The sequence below is a fragment of the Cheilinus undulatus genome, linkage group 23 (genome assembly GCF_018320785.1).
Source record: "Cheilinus undulatus linkage group 23, ASM1832078v1, whole genome shotgun sequence".
In the NCBI taxonomy this organism is placed as follows: Eukaryota; Metazoa; Chordata; class Actinopteri; order Labriformes; family Labridae; genus Cheilinus; species Cheilinus undulatus.
Genome location: NC_054887.1, coordinates 28,713,334 through 28,738,985, shown reverse-complemented (window position 1 = coordinate 28,738,985; position 25,652 = coordinate 28,713,334). Strand labels below are relative to the sequence as shown.

Sequence of the window (25,652 nt, the reverse complement as noted above, 5' to 3'; positions counted from 1 at the left end):
AAGTGAAGGCCAAAACAAGTTTCCTGCAGCAGAAACAAATAGAAACAAAGGTAGACTTCAGATGTGTATCTGTATGATCACAGCCGCTCTGTCTGTCTATCTTTGACCCTCAGAGATAAAAACCCAGGTACTTTTCAGGCAGAGACAGATAAGGCAGATAAAGCTCAGCAGAAGAGAATGAATGATCTCACTTCAATGTGCTTCTTAAAGAATTTCCCATGAAAAAAATGATCAACATGGACAGAAACTGGTCAAACTGGACGCTGGAGGTGGCTGTCGGTGGTTTTAGAAACAAACAGAGATGAAGGGAAAGAAAACACACCTGGAGAGGGCTGCAGGGCGCGGCCAGGTCGGGTAGAAATATGACGAACCATAAACCTGTGAGCTGAGGTAATGAGCGGTCAGCAGAGGAGGGGGAACAACAAACTCCCTTTATTACAGCACAACATGTCGTCATTAAATCAAATAATGGAGGAGGTTTAAGAACATTCTGATCGCTTTACTGTCCGATTTATGAGGAAATACCACATCCTGTTCCAGACTGACACATTGGCGATGAGCAAACAAACATTTAAACTGTCAGAAAATACTACAGCTGGAGTCATAAGCTGATTTAAATCAGCATTAAGGAGCGGCATGACTGATGGAAAATACCCGCTGAGTTAAAGGGTTAAAGCTTTATGATACAGAGTCTCAGAGCTGTTTTACTGTGTCTGAATGCATGGCACTGTTTAGCCTGGGGTTTTCACCAAATCCAGATTACAAATCACAACATTTTTATTTCAGTAAGTCCTCATAAAAGCTGACTTGGTACAGCAAGTGAGCTAGGATCCAGCCTGGGCTCCTTTCCCTCATGTCATTCCCTACTCTCCTTATTTTCAGCTCTCTCCAAAGTCCAATATAAATGACATCACCAACCCTGAATATAAATGTTCAAAATCTGTTAGCTTCAGCCACAATTATCAGTACTTATGTAAGTCTATAAACAAATGCATGTACAGAATTAGTCAAAATTAACTTCCAGGAATCAATAAGTAGAATTGAAAGCTGTGGTTCCTCTCAGAAAGCCTGTCCTGATTAAGGTCAGCTCCTCTCCACTTCCATATATGAACTTATTCATGATCAGCTGACGCTGTTAAGTGAAGGACGAGCTGCTGACCTGCTGACATCCATCCATTAAACACACACAACACCAGCACTGTCCCAACAAACGACATTAGATGTTCTGTTCCGAGCTAATGTGAGAGGGACAGAAACAGCAGCTGTAAGCTCTACGGTGTCAAACGGTGATTAAAACAAGGACAGGAGGACTTCAATCAGCTCCACTGAAGGGTTTGAAAGCAAAGACTTCTGCCTTTACAGTATAAAGGTCTCTGCACACTGGGTCCGATATTTTTGGATGCTGTTTTTGGGTCTGTAATCAGAGCAAATCGTCACTTGCCTATTATTTGTAGTCTCTGCAAAAGTTCACACCATGTGGAAAATGGTTTCCCTCTGCACAGAGAAAAAAGCAGCCCTGTCACTCCTTGAAAACACAAGATCCATCCATCCTGACAGAGAGCACGCTGATTCTGTTTTTAAGGGCGTGAGAGTGCAACTACATCACACATAAACACCTACAAATCAAAGATCAGTGCAGGGGTAGTATTCCTAACGCTGTTAGACGAGCTGCACATCACATGAAGGTGGCAGGGCAAAGCCTTTGGGACCCTCGCTGCCAGAGGAGGAGGAAATCCCTGCATGACAAGCATTGATCAGGTAGGCTGAATGTTTCTGGTAGTGCTGAAGTGTTGGCGACTGGTTCTCAACTTGTTTCAGCTCAACTTGAGGCAGTCTGAGTCTGTGCCTGGAATGTGACTTCTCTTCAGGAGGACTCTCACATACCTGTGATGTTGAGGGATCTGGCTAGGATTGGGATCGCGGTTGCTGTCTTGTCTGAGGAGAAGCGTCCCTGGCACTGGTGAGACTAGTGTGGGTGGATACACCTACTACTGGTCTGGACGTGCTAATGGACGCCATACTGGGAGGGTGGCGCTGGAGGTTGCAAGCTGACTGGCCTGTTGATATTGGAGGTAAGGCCTGTCGATGAGCAACTGACTAGTTCATTAGGCCTGGTCTCATTCGTAGCAGTCTACACTCCAACAGCTGTGAGTGAACTCTCTGCAAAGAAAGCATTCTACACCAAAGGCTCCAAGTCATCAGATGAACATTTTCTCAAACATCATGGGTCCCAACTTATGGGGCACAAGGCTTTGTCCTCTCTGAGGGTTGTTAACATTAAATTTGCAAATGTTGTGTTGACTAAAATCATGATAAAACACTTACTAAAAAGTCTGCATGAGGTGTACGGTAAGAAAACATGATAAAACCTATTTTCTAAGGATTTTATCAATGAAACAGTTAAAATTGACTTTTGACATCACTTTTTAACTCATGTGGGTCCATTTTAAGGGGGGCTCAGCTTTTGTTAGGTAAGGAATATAAGAAGGAAACCATTGGTATACATCATATTTAATACCAACTGACTATCTTCACCAGTCCTTATACTGACTGGACCTAAACGCAAAATACTTTGTTATGTCAGCTAATGTGCAAACAGCTAGCCTTAAAGGATTTCAACACAGATGTAAACATCAGATTAATATTTTTAACTAAAGAGACTCAAAACAAAGTTTACAGCTGCTGAAAGTGGAAGACATGAGCAGCAGGGACCACAGAATGACAGTGAGATTGGCTTGGTGACTCCCAGCATCATTTGCAGTGTTTTCGATCATGTATTTTGATTATAATTGTCTGATCATGATCAGCTGCTTATCAAGCTAATAGGTATCCCTATCAGTGATGGTCCCAAGCGGCTATTATCCGGCTAAACCTGCATTTAAATTACATTTATCTGAGTAGTCTAAAGAGGAAAAAGTGCTCAGAAATCAGTCAAATTCATCGCAGGGTCATGGTGTGTGTGTGTGTACATGATGTGAGGTTCATATGCGGAGTAGATAGAGGCTAAAGTTAGCAGCTAGCCAGCCTTATGATATGCTAGTAGATTGAGGCTAAAGTTAGTGGCTAGCCAGCCTTGACTCACCTTTGCAGATTAATACCGTGCTTAACGTGGTTACTCGTCACTTTAATTGGGTAGTTACACGAGTATCAACCTCAACAGCTGTTATATAAACTTTATTTCCATTTTCAAAATCACAACACTGCCCTATCTCGATGTTCCAGTGACATAGTAATGGCTAGGTGTCTCATGTTTACATGCCTATGCAAAGCTAGCTGTCATTAACTGAAGCTACAGTGGCCACTAGTGGTGGGAGGCTTCATTCCTGTTTTAAAAGTGCATTCAAACAGGCTTTTCAGCTCTTAATATATTCTTTAAAAAATGACAGATAACTAGTTCAACCAACTTGTAAAACTTGAACTGTTTATTTTGATGTAACTGAGCCTTTAAGCAAATAATGATGCCCATCCTTAATGTTATGACTATCCTCACAATTTAATCCTTATATTAGGAGCCAGGTTTGCTGGGCATTTTATAATACAATATGCAATACATCATAAATAACTGGTATCATAGGCCATGTATCAGACATGACTGATGATAGCAATAATATCAGGGTGGTGTGCAAACTTGAACCTTAGTTCTTTTAGTACATTTATCCTTGTTTAAAATAAAACTGATTCAGTATCACAGGAAGTGCATAAGTGCTCCAACAATGTCCCTGAGCTCCACACATCACATCTGACAGACCATAAAGACTCCACAGTGGGCTTCAGTCTGAGAGGATGAACTGAAATGAAGATGAGCTGTTTAGCCGTCCACTGTGAGTGTCTGTGTGGACTCTGGGGGGTTGGGTGGGATTACCCTTGAGCTTTAGTTTTTCACGAGACACACAGACCCACTGGTCAGTGTGACATTTCCACACAGAAACATCATTCACACAGAGAAGGTGGAGGCAGAGGAGGCGGTGGGCGAGCGGGGGATATAATGTGTGTGTGGAAGTGTGGTTTTTGTGTGTAAATGGGTAAGTGGATGGAGGGGAGGGGGGAGTGGGGGTGGAAATAAATCCTCCACTGGCCAGACTGTTCATCTCATTTCCCAGTTTGAGCATCCAGAATCGGTTTATTACCCATCAGTCTTTGTGTTTGTCCTCTGTCTCTTCTGTTTGCACTAAACCTCATTAAACTTCACTCTCCCATATAAACTCGAGCCTGGTGCCTTCATGAGAAATGTCTACTGACTCCTGGGAGCCTCTGTCATTAAAGTAGCGCTGTCACGATAGTAGATCTTCAACTTTGATACTTGTTTAGATACCAGAGCAACAAAAACACAAGTCCTGTAGTTGATTCTGTTTTGCAGGCTGCTGTCACCCACTGGGACTTTAGCACCTCATGCAAGATTTGATTGGCTGTATCAGTGTTTAAATCCTCCTAAATTTTAGTTTGAGCTGGGCTCTAAACACTCCTGAATGGGTCAGCTGTCCGGTGATACTACTGCCACTGTGTCTCTGAGTACAACTCCTCAGTATAGAGCTCAGTTCAAGAGTTCAATAGCAAAAGTCAGTGGAGATAAGGTCGGTGGAGCATTTCCATATTCTTATCCATATAAGCACACATGAATGCACCATTATTTCAGCTAACTTCAACTTTAAACAGCTTTTCCATATGGCCTTCAAAACATGATGGTTGTTTTTTCCATGAAGTTTGCTTGTTGAAGGTGGAAATTCAATTCCACCTTTGACCTGTTACATAGAAGGAGTACATAAAACACCACAGGTCATATGACAGGTTGCATTCCGGCATGGTACAGAATGTGAAAACGCCCTAACAATCACTGAAAATACCTGCAGACTGGAGAAAAACTAAGAACTGGGAGTTTCTTTATGTGTGTTATGATACAGGCCACACTAGGTGCAGATTTTGCCTCCAGTTCTCATTCAAGCAAATGAAAATCTCAAACTGGGCCTGCAGCATGTCTGCAATGTTTGGCTCTCTGCATACAAGAAGCTTTAACTTTTCTTGAGAACTTTATCCCACAGCTCAAAAATTCACATGCAACGTTCAGATTAGCCAAACATCCAGACTTACTCACATGTTTTCTTATTCCCACACCAATTCAAGAAGCAAAAATTATTCCCCTGCCAGTCTGGTCTTTAAATGGCTTTACATAGAAACTTTTAAAGGGAAATAAAGCTGGAAGGAATATTTCTGACTTTTCTTTATGACTCTGGACTTGAAAATTTAATTTATTACAGCAAAACCAAGGGATGAGCCTCTAGCAGCCGTTCAGACTGGTTGCATGGATGCAGCATAGCAGCTGCATCACAGCTGGATTTTAATTTCACTGTAAATGTTAGAGGGGGGCTGCGGGCGGGGCAGGGGTTAGCATTGTTGCCTCACAGCAAGGAGGTAGTTTGCATGTTCTCCCCGTGCACGCGTTGGTTCTCTCCAGGTACTCCGGCTTCCTCCCACCACCAAAAACATGCTCGTTAGGTTGATTGGTGACTCTAAATTGGCTGTGGGGGTGTGTGTGCCTGTCTCTGTATGTTAACCCTGCGATTGGCTGGCAACCACTCCAGGGTGTACCCTGCCTCTCACCCAATGACAGCTGGGATAGGCTCCAACCCCCAGCAATGCCCCACAGGATAAGGGGCATAGAAAATGGATGGCTGTTAAAGGGATATTGCAGTGATTTTGAAGTTGGGTCGAGTGCAACAGATGGGTACAGTTTCTCTGCAGAATTTAGCTAGTTTTTGGTAAAAGTTAGCCACAAAACAACGTTGGCTCAAATGCAAGCACTATCAAAAAGATTTTTGAAGCATTTTATTTTATGCTTAGAAAGTCTGTGTCGCTATTTTGCAATGCAAGAGCACATAACAGGTAGGCAAACTCTGCAAATATCTGACATATCCCTTTAACAAGTCAGGACCTTTAGACTGCCTGCGTTAGCACCACATCCCACGTGCTGAGAATTTGGTGCATTGGTGTTTTTAACCTTTTATTGCCCAAGGTACACTGTATCCATAAAAACAGTCTCTTTGAAACATGTTATAGTAGCTTGTTAGTGTTGCAGTATGGTGTTGAATAGTTTTTTTTGTATGGCAGATTTTTGCAGCTGAAATATCGGCAGAAATTCGAACCGATACGGTAACTCACTTTTCAAGCTAATATCTGGCAGTACCGATGTAAAATTTTCTGGCTTAGTTATACAATGAATAAAGTCACTTATACAGAGAATTTCTGAGGCAAAATTAATAAAGAAATGGGGGGAAATGCAGCCAACGTGCAACATAGATACACCTGATAGGAAAAACATGGCGGCGTGAGTCAGAGCAGACACCTGCAGCTGCTGTCACGCAGCAAACACACACCCAGACTGAACACTTCAGCTTCATTCCAGTGGTTTCAATATCACTGAATGTTCATTTTAAAAGTTGTGTGTTCCTCTGTCTTTAACATCTGTAAATGAGCGCTGATGTTAAGTGGCAATGTTTCCAGTTAAATGCAGATCACATATTCAACAACAGCAAAAAACACAGAATACAAAATTGGATTCCTATTATTTCTATTTTGATTGATATTGTCTCTTCTAGCATCATAACAAAGTTCAAAACTCTGGTGTTGTGACAACCCTATAATCCATTACTCCACGCCGCCATACAAGCTCAACTCACAGAGAAACAAAAATACACATCAGCTCACACATAACCCTTTATTTTTCCGATACAGAACCACTAATTTCATACAGCCGTGCCACACATTTTTCCCAAAGGACACGTCCCTTCTTTAGTTGTAATTACTGCTGGGAAACCACCACAGAGCAGGCAGAGTCCCATTTCAGGTTGACAGCTGAGAAGAAGCACAGGTCACAACCTCTGCAGCACTGTAAGCGCCACATTGTGCATCACACTGACACACTGCCATGAGGAATGAGGACCTGAGTGAGGGGTCTGTTATGGGAAAGTGAAGGGTCATGCATTGCTGCAGAATCTGCAAGAAACCCATGCAGCACACATACACGCACATCAAGTAGGCAGAGAAGAAGAATAGCCTGATTCTGCTACAGTGTGGAACAAACCAGCTGTGTTTGTGAGGCTGCCTCTGATGCTGTGAGGGTTTTAATTCATGCGTGTCAGTGTGTGGACAAGTGGATCAGTGTGTGGGAGCCACTTCAAGTCTGTAGCCGGCCTGTATTTATTCCAGGACCTGAAATGTGACCTAATTTTTGAGTCCCAGACATGATAAAGCTGAATGTCTTCAATCCGATGCCCAGTCTAGACATAATTCTCCGAGTCTGCAGGCACAAGGAGAGAGGCCACAAACAAATAGAAAATCTGTCTTGGAATGCATCTTTTCCTTTCAAACTCTGGGTCCGGGCCGAAACAGGTCACACGGTTCGGTTTGTGGTGGTCTCATGCTTTTCCTCAGGGTGATACAAAACTTGCCTCCTGATCACTATTGTCTGCTTCTTGCAGACTTTTTCCTCTTATTTCAGCACTAAATTTATCACAAACCCACGTGCAAAAACTGTAAAAGGCTGATCTTTCAGCTCCTGCACAGAGTGTTATCTCCCACAAGTGGAAGGGGGGAAACTCTACCCATATTGTCATATGAAATATAGGTTAAACCTGTCAGAACTGTCAAAACAGGATTAAGCCACAGACTGGTTTTTGTTGTTGTTGTGCAAATTTTCTTGTAACTAGCCCCATATCTCACAAAACAATGCAGCTGATTTAATGTTTCCTGGGTTATGTGCATACTAAAAAATATGCTTCTGGTCCTTGTAAGCCCCTTTTTTAGCTTGTATATTGTTTATGAATGACACAGTTATAAGATTAAATCAAACCAAAACCATATTAGAAGACCTGGACACCAAAAACTGGCTTATCTATTCTTTTTAACTTTCAAAGCCTGTGAGGAAACTCCTGCGAACTGTTTTTGATAATAAATTGACACAATTTGGAGCTCTTAAAAGAAAATATTGACCCTCTAAGAACAAGTACGTCAGTTGGTAACAAGCAGTGGAATTAAGTTTATTCTACTCAAGCAAATAAGCTGCAACTCAAGTTCACTCCATGCAACAGCTGATGAACTTAATTCAATTGCATGTCACCAATTGAGGCAATTTGTCTCAGTAGGTCGACAATTTAGGTTGAGACTGGAAAAAGAATAAAAGAAATCCCCAGTCCTGGATAGTTAAACCATTTTTTTTTAAACACTGGCAACATATTTGTGCACTCTGGCAACTTCGACGGAGCTAGAAACCCTTGCTTCTCACCAGTTCTGCCCATTTTTCTAAAAGTTACCGAGATGATCTTTCAAAACTTGCAAATTAACTCCTGCAAACTGTCTGCTCTATGTTGTAATAATAGGCTCAGTTTTGTAACTCTTGAAGGAAAATTGTTGACGCTGTAAGAAAAATTGCTTCATCTAATAACAAGCAATTAGATTTTGCTTATTTAGTCAACTTCACGCAACAGCTGAATAAACCTAATTCAACTGCTTGCTTCAATTGAAGCCATTGTCTTAGTAGCAGTGTTAATTTAGGCAGCTATTTTTAATTTTAGTCTTAGTTTTAGTCTTTAAATGAAATGCCTTTTAGTTTCAGTCACATTTCAGTCATTTCTATCCTATTAAGTTTAAGTCTAGCTTTAGTCGATGAAAACTCAAAAACATTTTAGTCTAGTTTTAGTCCATAAAAAGTCCTCACATTTTAGTCTTTACTTTTAGTCCAAGCATTTATTTTCTTAAATCTGGTACCAAATCAAAGTAGTGTGTTCTATGCACTCTGCCACACCTGGGGTCCAGGTACAGCTGCAATTGTTTTTCTACAGATTTACCCACAGTGGAGAAATATGGATTTTGAAAAAGGCCTGCCAGTCCTGCCCATTTTTCCAAAAGTTGCAAAGATTAACTTTCAACACTTAGAGACTCCTGCGATAATAAGTTGACTCAATTTTGCAACTCAAAACAAAGCTGTTGACCTTCTAAGAACAATTAATTTGACTGGTAACAAGCAACTGAAATACATTTTTTCAAGTCAACTACATGCAACAGTTGATTAAATTTAATTCAATTGCTTGTTGCCTAATTTAAGGGATTTGTCCTTGCAGGTCAACAATTTCCTCAGTTCTGGATAATTCCACCCTCTTTCCAAAAGTTGCCAGCATGTTTGCACAATCTGGCAACATTTGGAAAAGTTTGTAGAACCTACGAGAAGCAACCATTTTTCTAAAACTTACTGAGATTATCTTCCAAAACTTGCAGGCAAACTCCTGCTAACAGTCTACTGTGTATTGCAATAATAAGCAAACTCAATTTTGTAACTCTAAAAGGAAAATCATTGACCCTTTAGAAAAAAATGCTTCAACTGGTAATAAGCAATTAAACAAAGTTCATTAAACGCAAGCTAACAAGATGCAACTAAAGATGTTGACTCCATGCAACAATTGATTAAACTTAATTAGAAGCAGTTCATCCTAGTAGGTCGAGAATTTATTCTTAAGAGAGTTGAACTGGCAACCCACCAAAGCATCCACTACCCACCTCAGTCCTGGATAGCTCCATCCTCTTTTCCCAAATGTTGCCAACATATTTGCACTGTTTGGCAATATTTGGAAAAGTGGGTAGAGCTCCCAAGATACAAGAGGCCAGTCACCTAAACATCTGTGCAGTTAAGACACTGATCTGTCATTTGTGGATGAAAATATGACTAAAGACGATTAAACATCTGTACTTTCTGATTATCAAAATAATGGAGATTATGCCATTTTCAACACACATGGAAAGAAAGAGTGCAGAGATCTTTTAAAACCTCAACATATGGAGATGTTGTCAATGTTTTTGTATGATTTAGACAGCCTGTAGGAGTTTGTATGCAAATTTTGTCAATTAAAAATGAAAAATTTCCAAACATCAGGTATTTAGGACTTCTATTTTTGTTGCCGTGGCACAAAACAGGTTTCAATATTATTTAATTTTAACTAGAATCACATTAAAGTTTCTAATCGTGGTATTTTTTATTTATGGACCAGAAAATGAGGTATATATTGTGTGTTTTATATCAGCTAAAATGTGCCTAAAAATGATTTGGGACTATGTTGTCCAGCCTTAGTTTTCTGCTCAAAGGGCGCAGATATCAATGCGCAAAATGATAAACTTTCAAGCTAACTTTCCTTTATCCTGACTGGATCTCATTGGCCGGAGTGAACAGGAAATGACAGGTGAACCAACTTTTCAAGTGATTATTTGATATAAACAGCTGTGCCTTTTAATACTGGATGAATGCCGAATTTAAGTTTGATATCAAAAGAATAAAATTAGTTCTTAATTTAATTTTAAAACTGCATGGCTTATTTAAAATACACGTGGAAATAATAAATAGGCGTATTTTCGAACGAGGTTCTGTGAAATGTCCCTTTAACAGGGAGAACCTGACTCTAACCGTCGCTCTTCTTTTCTTAACAGCACCGACTTCACACAAAGGAGGGTTAAAATGAAAGAAGCTTATGTTTTCTCGTGTTTACCTTGCTTTCTGTGACTTTTCCGGATGGTTTTTTGAAGAACGAGGTCCTGGCCGTGAAAAAGTACTCTTCGGAGTCCTCCTCCAAGCTGCTGTAGCCACTGCTCATCGTGCTATTCCACGTCATTTGAGGGGAAAACCACTCGGTTCAAACTCGGCTGCATTAAACCCCCCCAAAATAGACAGCTGTTAGCTTGAAACTAGCTTCAAACAAGCTCAGCAGATAGACCGAGGTCTGTTTGCTCAGAATGGGATGATTTCCTCTTTTAAATCCTCTCAACGGTGTCCCGTCAAACACGCCCGCCTCAGTCCACCGGCATGGTCAAAAAAGTCACTCAAAAGAGCCCATTTTCTGACAGAGAACCTCCCTCTCAGGTGTTTAGAAGAACAAAGTCAACCAGCATTCAAGGACAAATCCGCTTTTTCAGAGATAAGGAAGAAAATCAAACGTTAAAGCCCTGTGTCTCGACGTCCAACTGTTATCCCGTTACACTGTTGAATGTATGCTCCAACTTATCTCTGACAGCCAGCCTACAGTGAGGACCCGCCCACTACGAGGAGCCATACAGGAGCCAACCAATCAAATCTATGACAGTTAGCCGGCAGCCAATCAGCGCCTTGATACCCAGTTTGAGTGATACGGAGGATGATTTTGGATAGACTTTTAATGAAGCCTTTTTGAATCGATTAACCGACAAAATTAGTATTTTTTTTAAAGAAAATATCAAGTTTTGAACCCTTATTTACAAGTAGTTTATTTCAGACATCCCGTCCCTCATTATTATTTTCCAATAACAGCAGAAACACACACAATAAGCCTCAGCATGATTCTAATTACCAACCAGCTCCACTCCAGCAATCGTTGGTTTACATTAGGGACTTCATTCAGAATGTTCAGGTGCTGGTGCTGAGAGGGACAAGTTGTGCAGAGTTGCAGGACAAAGAAGAGCACATATGCAGTGCAAACTAAATTATAATTACAGATGTAAAATTAATTTTCAGTACAATGTGAAATGCTTTCACAAAAAAATTTCTGAACAGCTGTTAGCAGCTGTGCATTTCACTTTGCTTGCCTGTTATGTCTTAGCAACTTTCATAGGGAGTTTAAACATTCAAGGGGCGTTAATATCGCAGCTTTAATAACACTGTGAATTGGCCTTAAGATGAGCTAAAAAATGACTACTTATATAACCTCAAATATCTCCAACAAACTACATTTTAATAGTTGTAATAGGATGTTTCTTGGCTACCATGACCAACACGATATGTTTATCATAACTGTGGAAAAACCAGATGTTAAGTCCAAAGCTGCAACATAAAGAAGTAGGGATTCACAATATTATCAATATGATATCAGAATAAACAGGTATGAAAATGTCTGCTGATATTTACATGTGACCATTTGGCTATAAAAATCTGCCCATACCAGCTGTAAATATTGGTAGAAATAAACAACTTAGTGGAGTTTTAGACTGGACCAATTTTCCTTTATTAACCATCATTTCTTACACTTTAAATTGTGTGTTTTATGGGCTGAAATGTGTTAATTTATTCATGCATAAACTTAAAATTGTGTGTTTTTAAGACTTCAGTTTTAAGTCTGAACTACAGTTGCATATCCGTAATGATATTATTAGTTGAAATTTATTAGTACATCGCGGCATTTAGGTAATCAGCAAAAATCCAAGATTATGCATCCCCATAAAAAAGCATAGTGTTTCCCACATATATAATACTCAGATGGGCCAGCCAAGTATACTCACAGCCACCCAAGTATATTTGCCAACTTGTTTTTAACTTTATATAATCCACACACAAGAGAGAGAGTTCAAAGAGCATGAGAGGGACATCTGCTGTTACAACCCTCCTGTAAACGCACCAACTGATGTGCAAAATCTCGATGCCATTGCTTTCCTGACCTCGTAGTCTTTGTTACGATATCCTCAATAATATCCTCAGCAATAAAAACCAGCATGCACAGATCGGTTGTTGTAATGATTCAGTGTGGAATGAAACATTTCAAAATGTGATGTAGCATTATTTTAGCATCTTTATAAACATACTGCTCATATATTTTATAAAAACAGTAGGGGTGCAAAAATGAACCCATGGAGTTGGCTAATATTCATTTAACCTGCTACCTCCACCACTCACAGCAGCATTTTGTAGGAAACACTGAGGTGCTGCTGGAAGCGTCTGTTCTGTTGCTGTATCTCATTCATGTTTTGTGCTGATTAGTAGTAGTTTTTTTGACAAGCTTCCCCTGTTTGTCTTAACTATGGAGCTTGTTTTCACAAAGGGAGGCTGATGAAGTAGCAGAGAATCACTCCCATGATGGGTTATGTAATCTTTGGTTATCATTTTGATTGGGAGGCCCCTGGTGGTGGAACTTACATTCTCTGTGTTTAACACAATGTCAGCGATGCAAATAGGTTATTAAAAGTGCAATAAATCTAAATTGATAGTATAAACGTAGAAGCTTTATTCTGTGATAAATCTCCAAAATGACTGAAAATGCCTGAACTAAAGAAGAAAATCTGTGCTGTGCAGTTTTGACCTCTGCATATTCTGCTGTTATCCAAAATCCAGAACTTCCTCTCCCTGCAGAATCACCCTCAAACCTCAAAACAAAGCTTAAAAACACACCACTGTCAAAAATAAAGCCACTCACATTCCTAGAACGGACACCCAAAGGTCAGATCAACCAAAAAAGATTCAACCATGCCCTCATTTCTACCCAGAAATATTTTAAAGCGAAATCGAGTCGTCTTACCTTGATCAACAGGCAGCAAACTAAGTTGAGCTTTTTGAGCTTTTTCCCCTGCATCGTGCTCTCTCTGCTCCTGCTTGAATCAAGTAAACTAAAAATACAGACACCAAAGGCATTTAAAAGTCTCTGCCGGACTGACGCATTTTGTGTGCATGTGTTTAATTGCTGAGGGCCATGAACGCTCCCTTCTCATTGGGTGGAACAGCAGTCAGACATTTAGAGGCTTTTAGAGCTGCTGGTTGGTGGGAGGTAAAGTTTGCATCTTTTACTCATTTTAAACCATTATTTACTAAGGTGCCAATAACTACACCAGCAATATTTTAATGAGGACTTTGTTTATTATTTTGACCTGCAGAAAATGCTTTAATGAGCACAGCCAAGCCAAAAGAGGCTAATTATAGCTGTTCTTACCTTTTTAATGTTACTACACCGTGAGAATGAGCTGCAGCCCCTGAAGGTGTGTCTTAATAGTCAGTTTTGTCTACAGGCCCTACAAGTGTCTGCTTGGCTCCTAATTCACTAGCTAGCCCTGCAGAGGCCTCAGGCTCCAAGAGGACAGCTCGCATGTCTATTTTAACACTAGATTAATTCTTCTAAGCTGCACCAAATCACATAAACACAACTATACAGACAAAAAGCAGGAAATTAAAGCATTAAAACAGTATTTTATGACAATATCAAGGCAACAAATGTCATTTTTGTAGATATTTCTTGTAAATCTGTGCTCTGGACAGTGGCAGTCTTTAGGATAAAAACTGTTCAAACCCACATCAGAGGTCTGAATGTGGTGTGGTTTGGTTTTTACCGTACCAGTTTTGGGTTTTGGTGCAGAAAGGCAGGCAAAGACAGAGAAGAAAGGAATGTTGTTGGAGGAAATACAAAGTTATAAAGTCTATTTTTGTGATCTAAAGTGGATGTAAAAGGTCAACACCAAAATATTTACAGATTGAAGTAAAGTGGCTCCAAATACCCGAAGAAAGCTTTTGAAATTTTTCATTTTGGCCGCTTTAGTCCTGAAATATTCTCTTGTACCAGCATTTAAAATCAAATGAATTCATACCCAAGCAACAAAAAGTCCTATAGGTAGTTTGCAGATGACATCATGTCAGACTGAAGAACTCCACATTTGGGGACAGGAGGCACAACCCCATGTCCAAAAAAGTTGGAGCACTAAACAAAAACAGAATCTCATAAACATGTAGCATCCATCAGCCCATAAATGTCTTGGTAATGAGGAAACCAATTGCTGTAGTTTGGGAGAGCAAAGCTGTCCCATTCTTGTCTGATGTAGGATTCTAGCTGCAACAGTCCTGAGTCTGGTTTTGTTGGTGGAAGGTCTGGACTGCAGGCAGACTCTTCTACTGTGAAGCCATGCAGTTGTGATGGATGTGGTATGTGGTTTAGCATCGTCTTGCTAAAATAGTCAAGGCCTTCCCTTAGAGAGACATCTGGATGGGAGCATATGTTGCTCTAAAACCTCTATTACCTGTCATCATTGATAGTGCCTTTCCAGATGTGTAAGCTGCCCACACCATAGACACCAGGGATTGGGAAATTTGGCCCTGACATTTTTGGCGGCGTAGACACAACTCTGTTCTGACTTATGGTTAGAGGTGAGTATGGTGGACTTACGTCTACTGTATGGACTCCAGGGTCTTTACAACTTTTGCGGAATCTTGACTGACATACATACCCTATCGATCTGTTTCATACTTTAGTTTCACTTCCCAAGGTGAAGCGGAGTAGGGGGGATAGGTAGCTATAGATGGATGTTTAGGAGACATGATTGTGCCAAGAAACTGTCGCTATAAAGAACAACCAATAGGCTGCCACCGCTGCCATATGGGCCAATGCTTAGTGGGGAAAATGCCCTGTACGCCAGATTGCCAGTCCAGCCCTGATAAGCACTAATGCAACCCCACACCACCAGAGATGCATGCTTTTGAGCTGTGCACTGAGAACAAGCTGGATGGTCCCTCATCTCTTTAGTTGGCAGGACACAGGGTCCGTGGTTTCCAAAGAACATTTCAAATTTTGATTTGACTGACCACAGAACAGTTTTCCATCTTGCCTCAGTCCATTTTAAATGAGCTTTGGCCCAGAGAAGACAGTGGCATTTCTGAATGGTCTCTCCTTTGTGCAGAGATTTCTCCAGATTCTCTGACTCTTTTGATGATATTATGGACTGTAGATGGAGGGATATTCAAAGTCTTTGCAATTTTAAATAGAGGAACATTTTTCTGAGATAGTTCCTCAGTTTTTAGACACAGGTTTTTGCAGATTGGTGGACCTCTGCCCATCTTTACTTCTAAAAGACTCTGCCTCCTCAAAAATGCTCTTCTTATAACCAGTCATGTTACTGACCTGTTGCCATTTAACCAAATTAGTAGCAAAATGCTCCTCCAGCTGTTTTTCATTAGTACCACTTACTTTTCCAGCCTTTGGTTGCCCCGTCCCTACTTTTTGGAGATGTGTTGCTATAATATGTTTTCATTAAATGTTAAAAAGTCTCAGTTTCAAAATCTGATGTGTTGTTTATGTTCTACTGTGAATAACATATGGGTTTATGAGATTTACATATCATCGTTTTAATTTAAAATTTACACGGTGTCCCAACTTTTTTGGAAATGGGGTTGTAGAGACAAAAAGGCAAATATTTTCATCTTGGAACTGAAAATAAGTCTGCAGGCCTCTTGACAGCCGAGTTCATGTTGCTAAATTCACAGTTACACCCAGAAGCCTCCACAATGTGTTTCTAATACGGTTTAATGTGCGTCCATAAATACGCCTGCATGTTGTCGTCATCCCACATACATCAGACATGAAGAACATGCTAAACCCTCTAATTCAGTTTGTTCAGTAGAGCAGAAACCCGGCTCGCTGCTGGGTTTATGTGCTAGTAAAACGGATCAGAGTTTGACTTTAGCCTGGGTGGTTCTCAGTCTTTCATATCGCCCCTTAATGCCCCGACAACTGTGAGCTATTACTGAGCACATTGATGATCAAAACTGTACGTAACCAAGCCCACCGTCAGGACTTTGTCTCCTCATGTAAGCAGGGCTAAAAGTTTTGATATAGCATGTTCAGATAAAAGCCCACCCTGCTGCATAAAAGGGCCAAAAACCATTAGCAGAGCAGGTTCAGCTGCAGGGTGAAATCTACGCTACATCTGCTCTACATCAAGCTTTACACACACATACACACTTTTATCGTACACACAGAATCAGCGGACAATCTGGGAGATTTTCAGAGATAGACAGGCTCTAATTTCAAACCAGCAGGGTTAGGAAGGGAATAAAAATAAATACGGCTCATGTGGGGCAGCCAAACCAGCATCTTGTCCTTTAAAATTCTGCAGAGATGCATCTATAAGCTTGAACAGCTCAGCTGTAGGGGTTGATACCATCTTATTTTTGCATTTCCTTCATGTCTTCTTAAAAAAAAATCTGACATTATTTGCATCCTTTTAATCTCCTTTGCCTCTTTATGATGTCTCAGTGAATACAACTGTACAAACCTACTGAATGAACACTAGTAAATCTCCTCTATTGTGCCACCAGCTTTGCTTTAACATGTCGGGTGTCTGTTCACACACTCACATGAACACAAACTCTGCCCATGGTCGCTGACCTGGTGAATGTGTGAAATTAACCCTGACGAGGTTTCCCACCCACGTGGTATTTCACTCTCTCTGTGACAGCACCAGAAGACCCACGGCCCTTCACTGCACGGGCCCGAGAGCCCCTCAAAGAGCTGCAAGTGTGCGTGTGGTCAGTGGAGTTAATCTGCCGTCCAGTCAGTTTGGCGTGGAGTCGCTCTGGCGAAACATTTCTGAGATTCCAGGGAGGTCGTCTCATGACTCACATGCAGACGCCGTACTGTAAGGCTGACACGAGAGCACAAACTGAAAAGAGGAGGAAAAGACCAAAACTTTCCCATGAAAATCAAATTACTACAGTGTTATGCATCCTTTCTCTCAGGTGCACCAAACTGTGATCGGTTTTATAACTACCTCAGTGAGAAAAGGCTGGAAACATCCAATCTTATCTGGAATAAAAGGTGTCCCACAAGAATCAGCTCTGGTTCCTATTTTATTTACATTCTACATAATAACATTTCCTCTGTCACAGACTATAATGTTCATTTTTATGCAGACGACTGCATTTACAATTAATCTGCTGACTGCACATATGGCTGTGGAGAAACTGCAACTTGCTTCAAAAGGTCACATATTATGGAAAATACACCTTTTCAGGCTTTTTGAGCAAAAATAACCCCAAAGAATCAAAAAATCCATTCCGCTCCCTTCTCGTTAACCACATTTCAGAAGATATGTGCTAAAACAAGCCGTTCTCAGATTTTCCCTCATGATGTCATGTGGGGAGTTAGCCCCGCCCCATGGTTCAGTTTGGAAGAAAGCCCCACCCTCCTCTCCTGATCCTCCTCTCAGCTGAGGATCAGGAGAGTCACATCAATTAAGCCAACTTCTGAGAGGGGCGGAGTCAGATGGCTATTTAATATTTAAAGCCACAGACACAGAAACAGCTCGTTCTGAGCAGGGCTGAAACAGAGGGGTTCTTAGACATGCAAAAATCCAATACTGGAGTGTTAATTAAGCAGCAAACTCAACAGGCACGTTTTAGGGACCTCTGAGACCGATATAAACCTGTCTTTAAGGGGTAAAATAGGTGACCTTTAACAGTCTTAAAATTCCTTTATTACTCTTAAAGTTGTTCTAAATGCAAGCAAAACAAAATTTGATATCACTCAAAGCTACAGAAATTGATTTTGAAAGCCTACAAATACCCAGACTCAATAGTAGAAGTGCTGAAATGGTATCACTTTATAAATATTTTGGTATTTGAATATATATTAATCATTTACATTTAAGCATATATTGAGTATTGTCAGACCTGCCCACAGAATTATCTGGGCCCCTGAAAAACTCAATGAATGAGCCCTCCCCATATCAATGCATGTGTGTTGGATCAGCAGCATTGGTGCTAGCATCCAGGCTAATAGTTACCTCATTTCAGAGCTGTGGCAAACTACCATTGAGTTCTAATGTTGAAATCACTTATTCACGTCACTCTTTCACCCCTTTACATCACTGTTTTTGCCCATTTATTCAGAGGTTTTCCAAATTTTTCGACTTTTATACAATTTTAGCTACATTTTAACCAACTTTCACCATTTTCCCACCAATTTTGCCCCTTTTTGCCTTTCTTTAACCATCTGTTCCACTAATATCCCATTTTAGTCACCAATTATCTCATTACTTTTCCCTTAACATTATTTCAGTTCCCTCTACTTAATTATCCGGCAACCTGATGTTTGTTAACATCATGGCCTAGCTATAAGGTCTGACATTACTTTTCAAATGTTTTAGTCCATTTGCTTACCCACATTGTAAACATTAGCAAAAAAAAAAACAATAGAAGAAAAAGGTAGTTTGGTTTAAGAAAAGGAGGTTACATTTTGAATAAGGTTATATTGCAAAAATAAAGTTCAGTCTTTCTTTATTTGGTAAGAGTGCTTATTATTAAGGTCATATATCAAATTTTGTTATCACAGCTGAACTTTAAAATGGTCCATGTTTTGCTGACTTCCAATGGCCTCCCATCGGTCTGGGCCCCAGAAATCTCGCTCCTTTATCCCCCCCTTATGGGTGGCCTTGATTACTGTAATGATTAACTTCAACTGAAACCCAGGTTTCTGTGCAGAAAGAAATCTAAATTTTTCTCCTAACTGTAGAAAAATATTAAGTACAGTGATGGGTCAAGAAGTCAGCTCATGTGCCCTGTGACCTTGACCTTTAACCTTTAACCTATGACCACCAAAATCTGATCATTTCATCCCTGGGTCAGAGTAAACTTAAGTGCAAAGTTTGATGAAAATCTGACTGAGTATTCTTGAGATAATAGTGCTCACAAGAATGGCCCGGATGGACAGAGGCACAGATGTACATATGGATCATAACCTGTAAACATAATGCCTCTGGCCTTGGCCTGATCTCCAGCAGAGATCAGTGCACTGTAATTACTATGGCTGCACCAGATGAAGGTTGAATACAAAGAAACAGTGACTAAAATAGGATTGATGGAAGCATGATAAATCAAGAAACAAAGCAAAAGTAGTGCAATTATTGACAGTAGTATTGGTAGAGGTGTTCAGAGGCAGTAAACACTTTTATATAATGAGTTTATGTCAGAAATTAAACTTAAAACCATGAAGAAAGGTAAAGCATGGAATCACGGCATGAAGGACATGAGTTACAGCTTTATAATGAGAAGCATGACAGGAGTAAAGAGGTTCAGAGTGGTTGGTTTTGCAGAATGTGGTCGGTGGTTTCTGCAGAGATGGATGATCTGTAGCTCGTAGTTATACATTACACACATTCCTCAGAGAGGGCTGGTCCTCATGTTTCCAACCTAAAGCCCAAAGCAAATGGTCACTGCTGATTTATTTTTGGTTTACTCCCACTGATTCTACCACAACGATCCTACTCACTTCAGAAACAAACACTGGGAGGGTTTTTTTTAGACTGCATGCACACAATTTAACCCTATTCTTTATTACTTATTTGTAAATTAATTGGCTGACACTTTATTTCATTTCTATATTTCTTCTAATTCATTTTTCAATTCATATTCCTGTTTCTCTACTGCTATATTCTGCATAATAGCAGCTGTAATGGCTGAATCTCCCCCTTGGTGTAAATAAAGTATTTCTGGTTGTGGTTTATATTTAATCAGACAATATTGTGTTTCTTGGGTTAAGTTTAAATCAGATGGAGTTTCCTGAAAAGGTTTTGGTCTCTTGTGATGTCTGGATGCTATTTACACTCTCTGTCCTGTGAGAAACACCACTGGGTTTCTTTATTTGAAGGTCTGGTTAAACATTAATCTGGTTTCAAAGAAGCAACAGGCTCAAACAGACCTGCCTCACCTTACATCTGTGTAACCTGGGGGATGAGAATAATGCACTGTCCAAGCACCAAAATCAAAGGGGGTTCATTTATTTACAACCTTAAAGTCATGCTGTTATTTCTATATGTGTAAATAAAGAACAATAAAGTTATTTAAGATAGATGTAAATGAAAAGCTACTGAAAGGGATGCCTTCCTGCAGACTAAGTAGCTGGGCTACTATTACAATAGGATACGATACAATATGTGATGTGATACGATGCATGATACAATACCATACAAAACAATAGAAAATTACAGGATACGATAGTATATGATTCATTACGTTTCATTATGTTATGTTGCATTACATTAAGTTGCGTTATGTTACATTATGTTATGCTGAATAACATTTTGTTGTGTTATATTATGTTGCATTACATTATGTTGCATTATATTATGTTGCATTATATTATGTTGCATTACGTTATATTGCATTACGTTATAGTGCATTATGTAATGTTGCGTTACGTTATGTTACGTTACGTTATGATTTATGTTTTGTTGCGTTATGTTGCGTTGTGTTGTGTTACATTATGTTGTGTTACATTATGTATAGTCACCTTCATCATCTTACCATCATCTTATGTAATATTGTATTATGCTACGTAATATTGTATTATGCTACGTTATCATATACTAATGTGTTACATTACATTACGCGTGTTACATATTATGTTACATCATGATACAATATGTGATGATACAATACTATTCAGTATGTCAGGATATGATGCGATATGTTATGAAATGTGATGCTACATTACATTATGTTATGATACAATTCATTATGTTACGATTCAATATGTTACATTACAATACAATATGACTTGATACAACAGGCTACGATACAATATGTTACAAAATGTTACAATACTTTAGGACACAACATGAAATACAACCGTGGGTAGCAACAGGATACAATACATGACATTACGGTACAAAATGATTCAATGTGTTCTAATTCAATACGAATGACACAATACAACATTAGGATATGTTACAGTGAGTAACGATACACTACAATGCATTATGATACATTACGATACACTACGTTACATAAGGATAATTTGTGGAACATAATGATACCTTACAATATGAACCAATAGGATATGAAATAAAACAATTTGCGACGATACGATATAACACAAATCAAAATGTCACAATAGGATACAATATGACATGCTATGACACTTTATGATATGCTGTCTTACCATGTGCTACGTTGCATTACGATCCAAAATAATTCAAAACGATACAACACAATTCTAAAAAAAAATACGATGTGAAACGAATATTACATGTTACATCACGATACAACATGATACTATATGTTACAATACAATACAGTAGAATATGTTATGTTATGTTCTGATACATTCTGTTACACTAATCAATATTACATTGCTAACGTTACATTACATCATGTCGATTACGTTACGTTACATAAGTTACATTACATTGCATCAGGTTGTTTATATAATGTTATGATGCAATATGAAATGATACAATAGGATACGGTTCAAAACAATATCATGTGATACAAAATGATGTGCTACAATATGATATTAAAGATCACATGAAAAGAAATGAAAGGATAGGAAAGGATAGCAAAGTATAGGATACAATACAATTCAACACAAAAAGAGACGTTAGAAAAGAACAGGATACAATATGAAGTAAGATAAGATATGAGACCATATCATATAATATGATACAGAACGATAGGACAGGGTAGTACAGGTTGACGAATAGCTATTTTCTTACTTGAATCGTGGCTGATCTCTCTCCATTATATCATTGTCAATTTTCTTTTCAGTTTCAGATCAGAGTGGAAGTGCTAAAATCATTTTTTTATTATATCTGCAACATTTATAAGCTCTAACTTTAAAAACAGCTGTGATTGAGCAGCTTTTGAGCCTGAGTCTGAGGGAAATAGCTTCCATGTGAATAATTTCAGTGATATGTGCTCTGAATTCTATCTTTCCCTCCTTTGTATCCATCTTTTCCTCCAACATGGACCGTAATGCATGTTAGGTCTTGACGTGAGCACAGTTGATCTCTGTATTGTTTGTTTTAGGCCGCTTATCGCCCACACTGGTGGGTCTGTCTCCTTCTAACTCTCATTCACTTTTTTATTCTTTATCCAAACTCAATGGGCCTGCTTTTTGCAAACTCAGACGCTGGTGAGTTTTTGTTTACAAAGCCTTTCTGGGCAAAATTCCCAACAACAAATCCTCCTGTAATCTTGAAGAAAGGAAAATCCATCTGTAATTCTCTGAGCATTGAGCAATTTGTTTTTCCAAAACACCTACTGCATGAACTCTGGACAACATTATTATTTTGAGCTCATAAGCTTTTAAAATATTGCTGCTGCAATGTTGCAATCTCTGTTTTTGTTGAACTGACGAGGTAGATTTACTCAAGCACTCAACTAAAGAGCAGTTTGAGCTGCCTGTGCTTTAATTTAATGCATGCATTCATGTTTTTGCTACTTCATAACAAGGTTGTCACTTCATTACTTGATGATACTTTTCTGTGTTTGGAACAAAACAAAATGGATACATTAAATGTTCAACAGTACTGAGAAATATCATAGTGATGTAAAACAAAAAGACAAACAGTCATATTTCAACCCAAAGCTCTTGCTAGAGGAAAGAGCAAGAGAGACAGAGCATTTTTCACTACAGCGGTGATGTACAGTCTTGTGCATAAGTTCAAGGCATGTGGGCCACTAAAGACTCACCGCAGGGCCCAACATGCCACGACCTGAGGCTGGAGAGCGGCAAAATTACCACAAGTAGATGTACATGTGTTGCTCAGCAGCCAAGGTCAAGCTCGATGGCATCTCTTTTTATTCTGGCCTTTTCACACCTGGTAATATGCCAGGAGGCCACCAGCGATTTCTCCACTATTTGGACATCCACAGCATGACCAGGAGCTTGTAACAACCCTACTACCCGCCAGGATAGTACCCTAGGCTGTGCTGACTCACCACATCTTAGCTAACATTGCTATTTTAGGTTTAGAGTTAACTAGGTTAGCTAAGTAGCTTCATTAGCTACATAGCTGACGTCAGCGTTAGCCTTACTTTGGTAACTACTTAGCTACACTACTTAAAAACATATGTCACTAACTTAACGTGTTAGCCCAACCCTCAGCAATGTAAGCTTCTTAGCTACATTGCTGAGTAGATTACCTAGCAAACATAGCTTTAATAATTATAATAATAATTTTTATTTATAAAGCGCTTTCATTCAAAGTGCTGTAAAAGTGCTGCTTTGTTTGCTGGATCCTTAGTTATATTAGCTACTTAGCTAGCACAACAGTAAATTACATAAATAACATAGCTTTGTAACCTTCAGAATAAATTGGGTGGGCTAGGTTAGCTAAGTAGCAACCCTACTACCTGCCTTGATAGTACCCTAGACCGCGCTAACTCGCCACATCTTACTTACTCGCCAACATTACTTTTTTGGTTTAGAATAAACTAGGTTAGCTTGTTAAGCTACGTAGCTTCATTAGCTACATAGCTGATTTAGCTTGTAGGCTGTAGCCTTAACTATGGTGGCTACTTAGCTGTATTACTCAATAGCTTATGTTACTAACCTTGCTTGTTAGCTTAAGCCTTAGCTATGTTAGCTACTTTGCTACATTCCTTAGTATATTACATAGCAAACTTACCTTTGTTATTTTAAGCCTTTGTTAAATTAGCTTCTTAGCTACTTTACATAGCTGATTACATAACTAACATGGCTTTGTTAGCTTTAGAATTAATTAGATGGGCAATGTTAGCTAATTAGTAACCCTACTCGCCGCCAGGATAATACCCTTGGTTGAGCCTGTTCACCTTATCTTACATAGCTAACATTTCTTTTTTAAGCTTTAGAATTGACTACATTAAATGGGTTAGCTAAGCAGCTTCATTAGCTACATGGCTGATGTTGCTTTTTAGCTGTAATCTAACTATGGTAGTATGGTTAGCTAGATTAGCTACTTAGATTCATTAGCTACATAGCTGATGTAGCTTGTTAGCTGTAGCCTTGACTATTGTGGCTACTTAGCTACATTACTTAATAGCGTATGTCACTACAAAGCTTGTTAGCTTAAGCCTTAGATATGTTAGCTTCTTAGCTACATTACATGGTATATTACATAACTAACATAGCTTTGTTAGCTTTAGGGTTGCTCCTTAGCTATGTTAGCTAAGGAGCAACCCTACTACTTGCTAGTATAGTACCCTAGGCCATGTTTACTCACCACATCTGCCACCCACTCTGCCCTAAACATGTGGATTTGCTGTTTTTTAATAGCTTATTTCCCCATGCCCCTGGTAATATGCAAGGACATCCAGAGCACAACAGGGGTTCTGTTAATCCTCCTTCCCGCCTGACAGTGACCTAAGGCAGCTCACTTGCCACATCTATGCCTTACTTCAGTCTCAATTTTTGTCCTAGACATGCGTAAAAGGCATGGAGTGACGAGGGAAGGAACCACAGATCTGAGAGGATTATAGCCTCCACACATGGGGCCCAACCTAACCACTAGACCATTGGTGTCCACCTGTAAGTATAATCCAAGTTTTCTGGTAACATCTGGGTTTAATTTTTGTAAAGAAGATTGATGAATCTTCTTTCAAGAGTGGCCTTAATCTAAGCAGGCTAACAAAGAGATCCTTATATCTTCTTTCATGCTGTCCCTCTCCCTTTAACCATCAACAGGCGTGCAACTCTTCCTGACCAGCTGCACTGTAACTTTCAGGGCTACCTCCTCACTCTCACTGTCTGTCTGTGATTATGTGATACACCGGGGTGGCGTGTGATCCTCTGGCAGCATTCCTGTTCTCTTTGATCACGAGACACTCGCTGTTTTGTCTGCCAGGATGAAAAAGTGGGCCTCCAGGGTGGAGGGACACATGGATGACTTGGGCCTCACTTTCACACACAAATGCTCTCTAAATAATGTACAGCAGTGTCTGACAATCAAATATTTACTGTGACTACCTGCACATGTGTGGGTTATGTGTAATAGTACACCTCATACAGCTGCTTTAGTGTAATTTGTGGATCAGTTTCAAAGTCCCTGAGGCTACACAGAGCTCAGGTTGGATATTTGACACCTGGAGCAGCAAAACAAAGCAGACACACTACCTCATTGGTGTTTTAGGTCTACCTATACTCTCTTGCAACACACAGTTTCTAATTTGCTTCTAATTAGCATCTCAAAGCTTGTGATTCTGTGTGGTTATACCTTCAGGCTTTGGGTTTATTCCTTTCTGAGTGTTCTCAGACGCCATCAGACAGATGATAAATCTTCCTTATGTTGTGCAACACAGCGCTCTTCAAACATCATTTTCTGACCATGTTTATTTCAAGAGACACATACTACTTACTTCA

The 25,652-nt window shown here is 39.6% G+C and overlaps 1 protein-coding gene across 2 annotated transcripts in view; it reads right to left on the bottom strand.

Moving 5' to 3' along the window:
- The window catches only part of rassf3 (Ras association domain family member 3), a 104,576-nt gene that overhangs the window by 43,703 nt on the left and 35,221 nt on the right, over positions 1-25,652 (bottom strand). Inside the window, exon 1 of one of the 2 annotated variants that reach the window (XM_041780657.1) lies at positions 10,524-11,019. The exons of the other annotated variant lie outside the window; for it this stretch is intronic. Coding sequence (XP_041636591.1) covers positions 10,524-10,646 — 123 coding nt within the window. The 5' untranslated portion in view covers positions 10,647-11,019. Of the gene's footprint in view, positions 1-10,523; positions 11,020-25,652 lie in introns of those variants that run through there. 2 annotated transcript variants of the gene reach the window in all.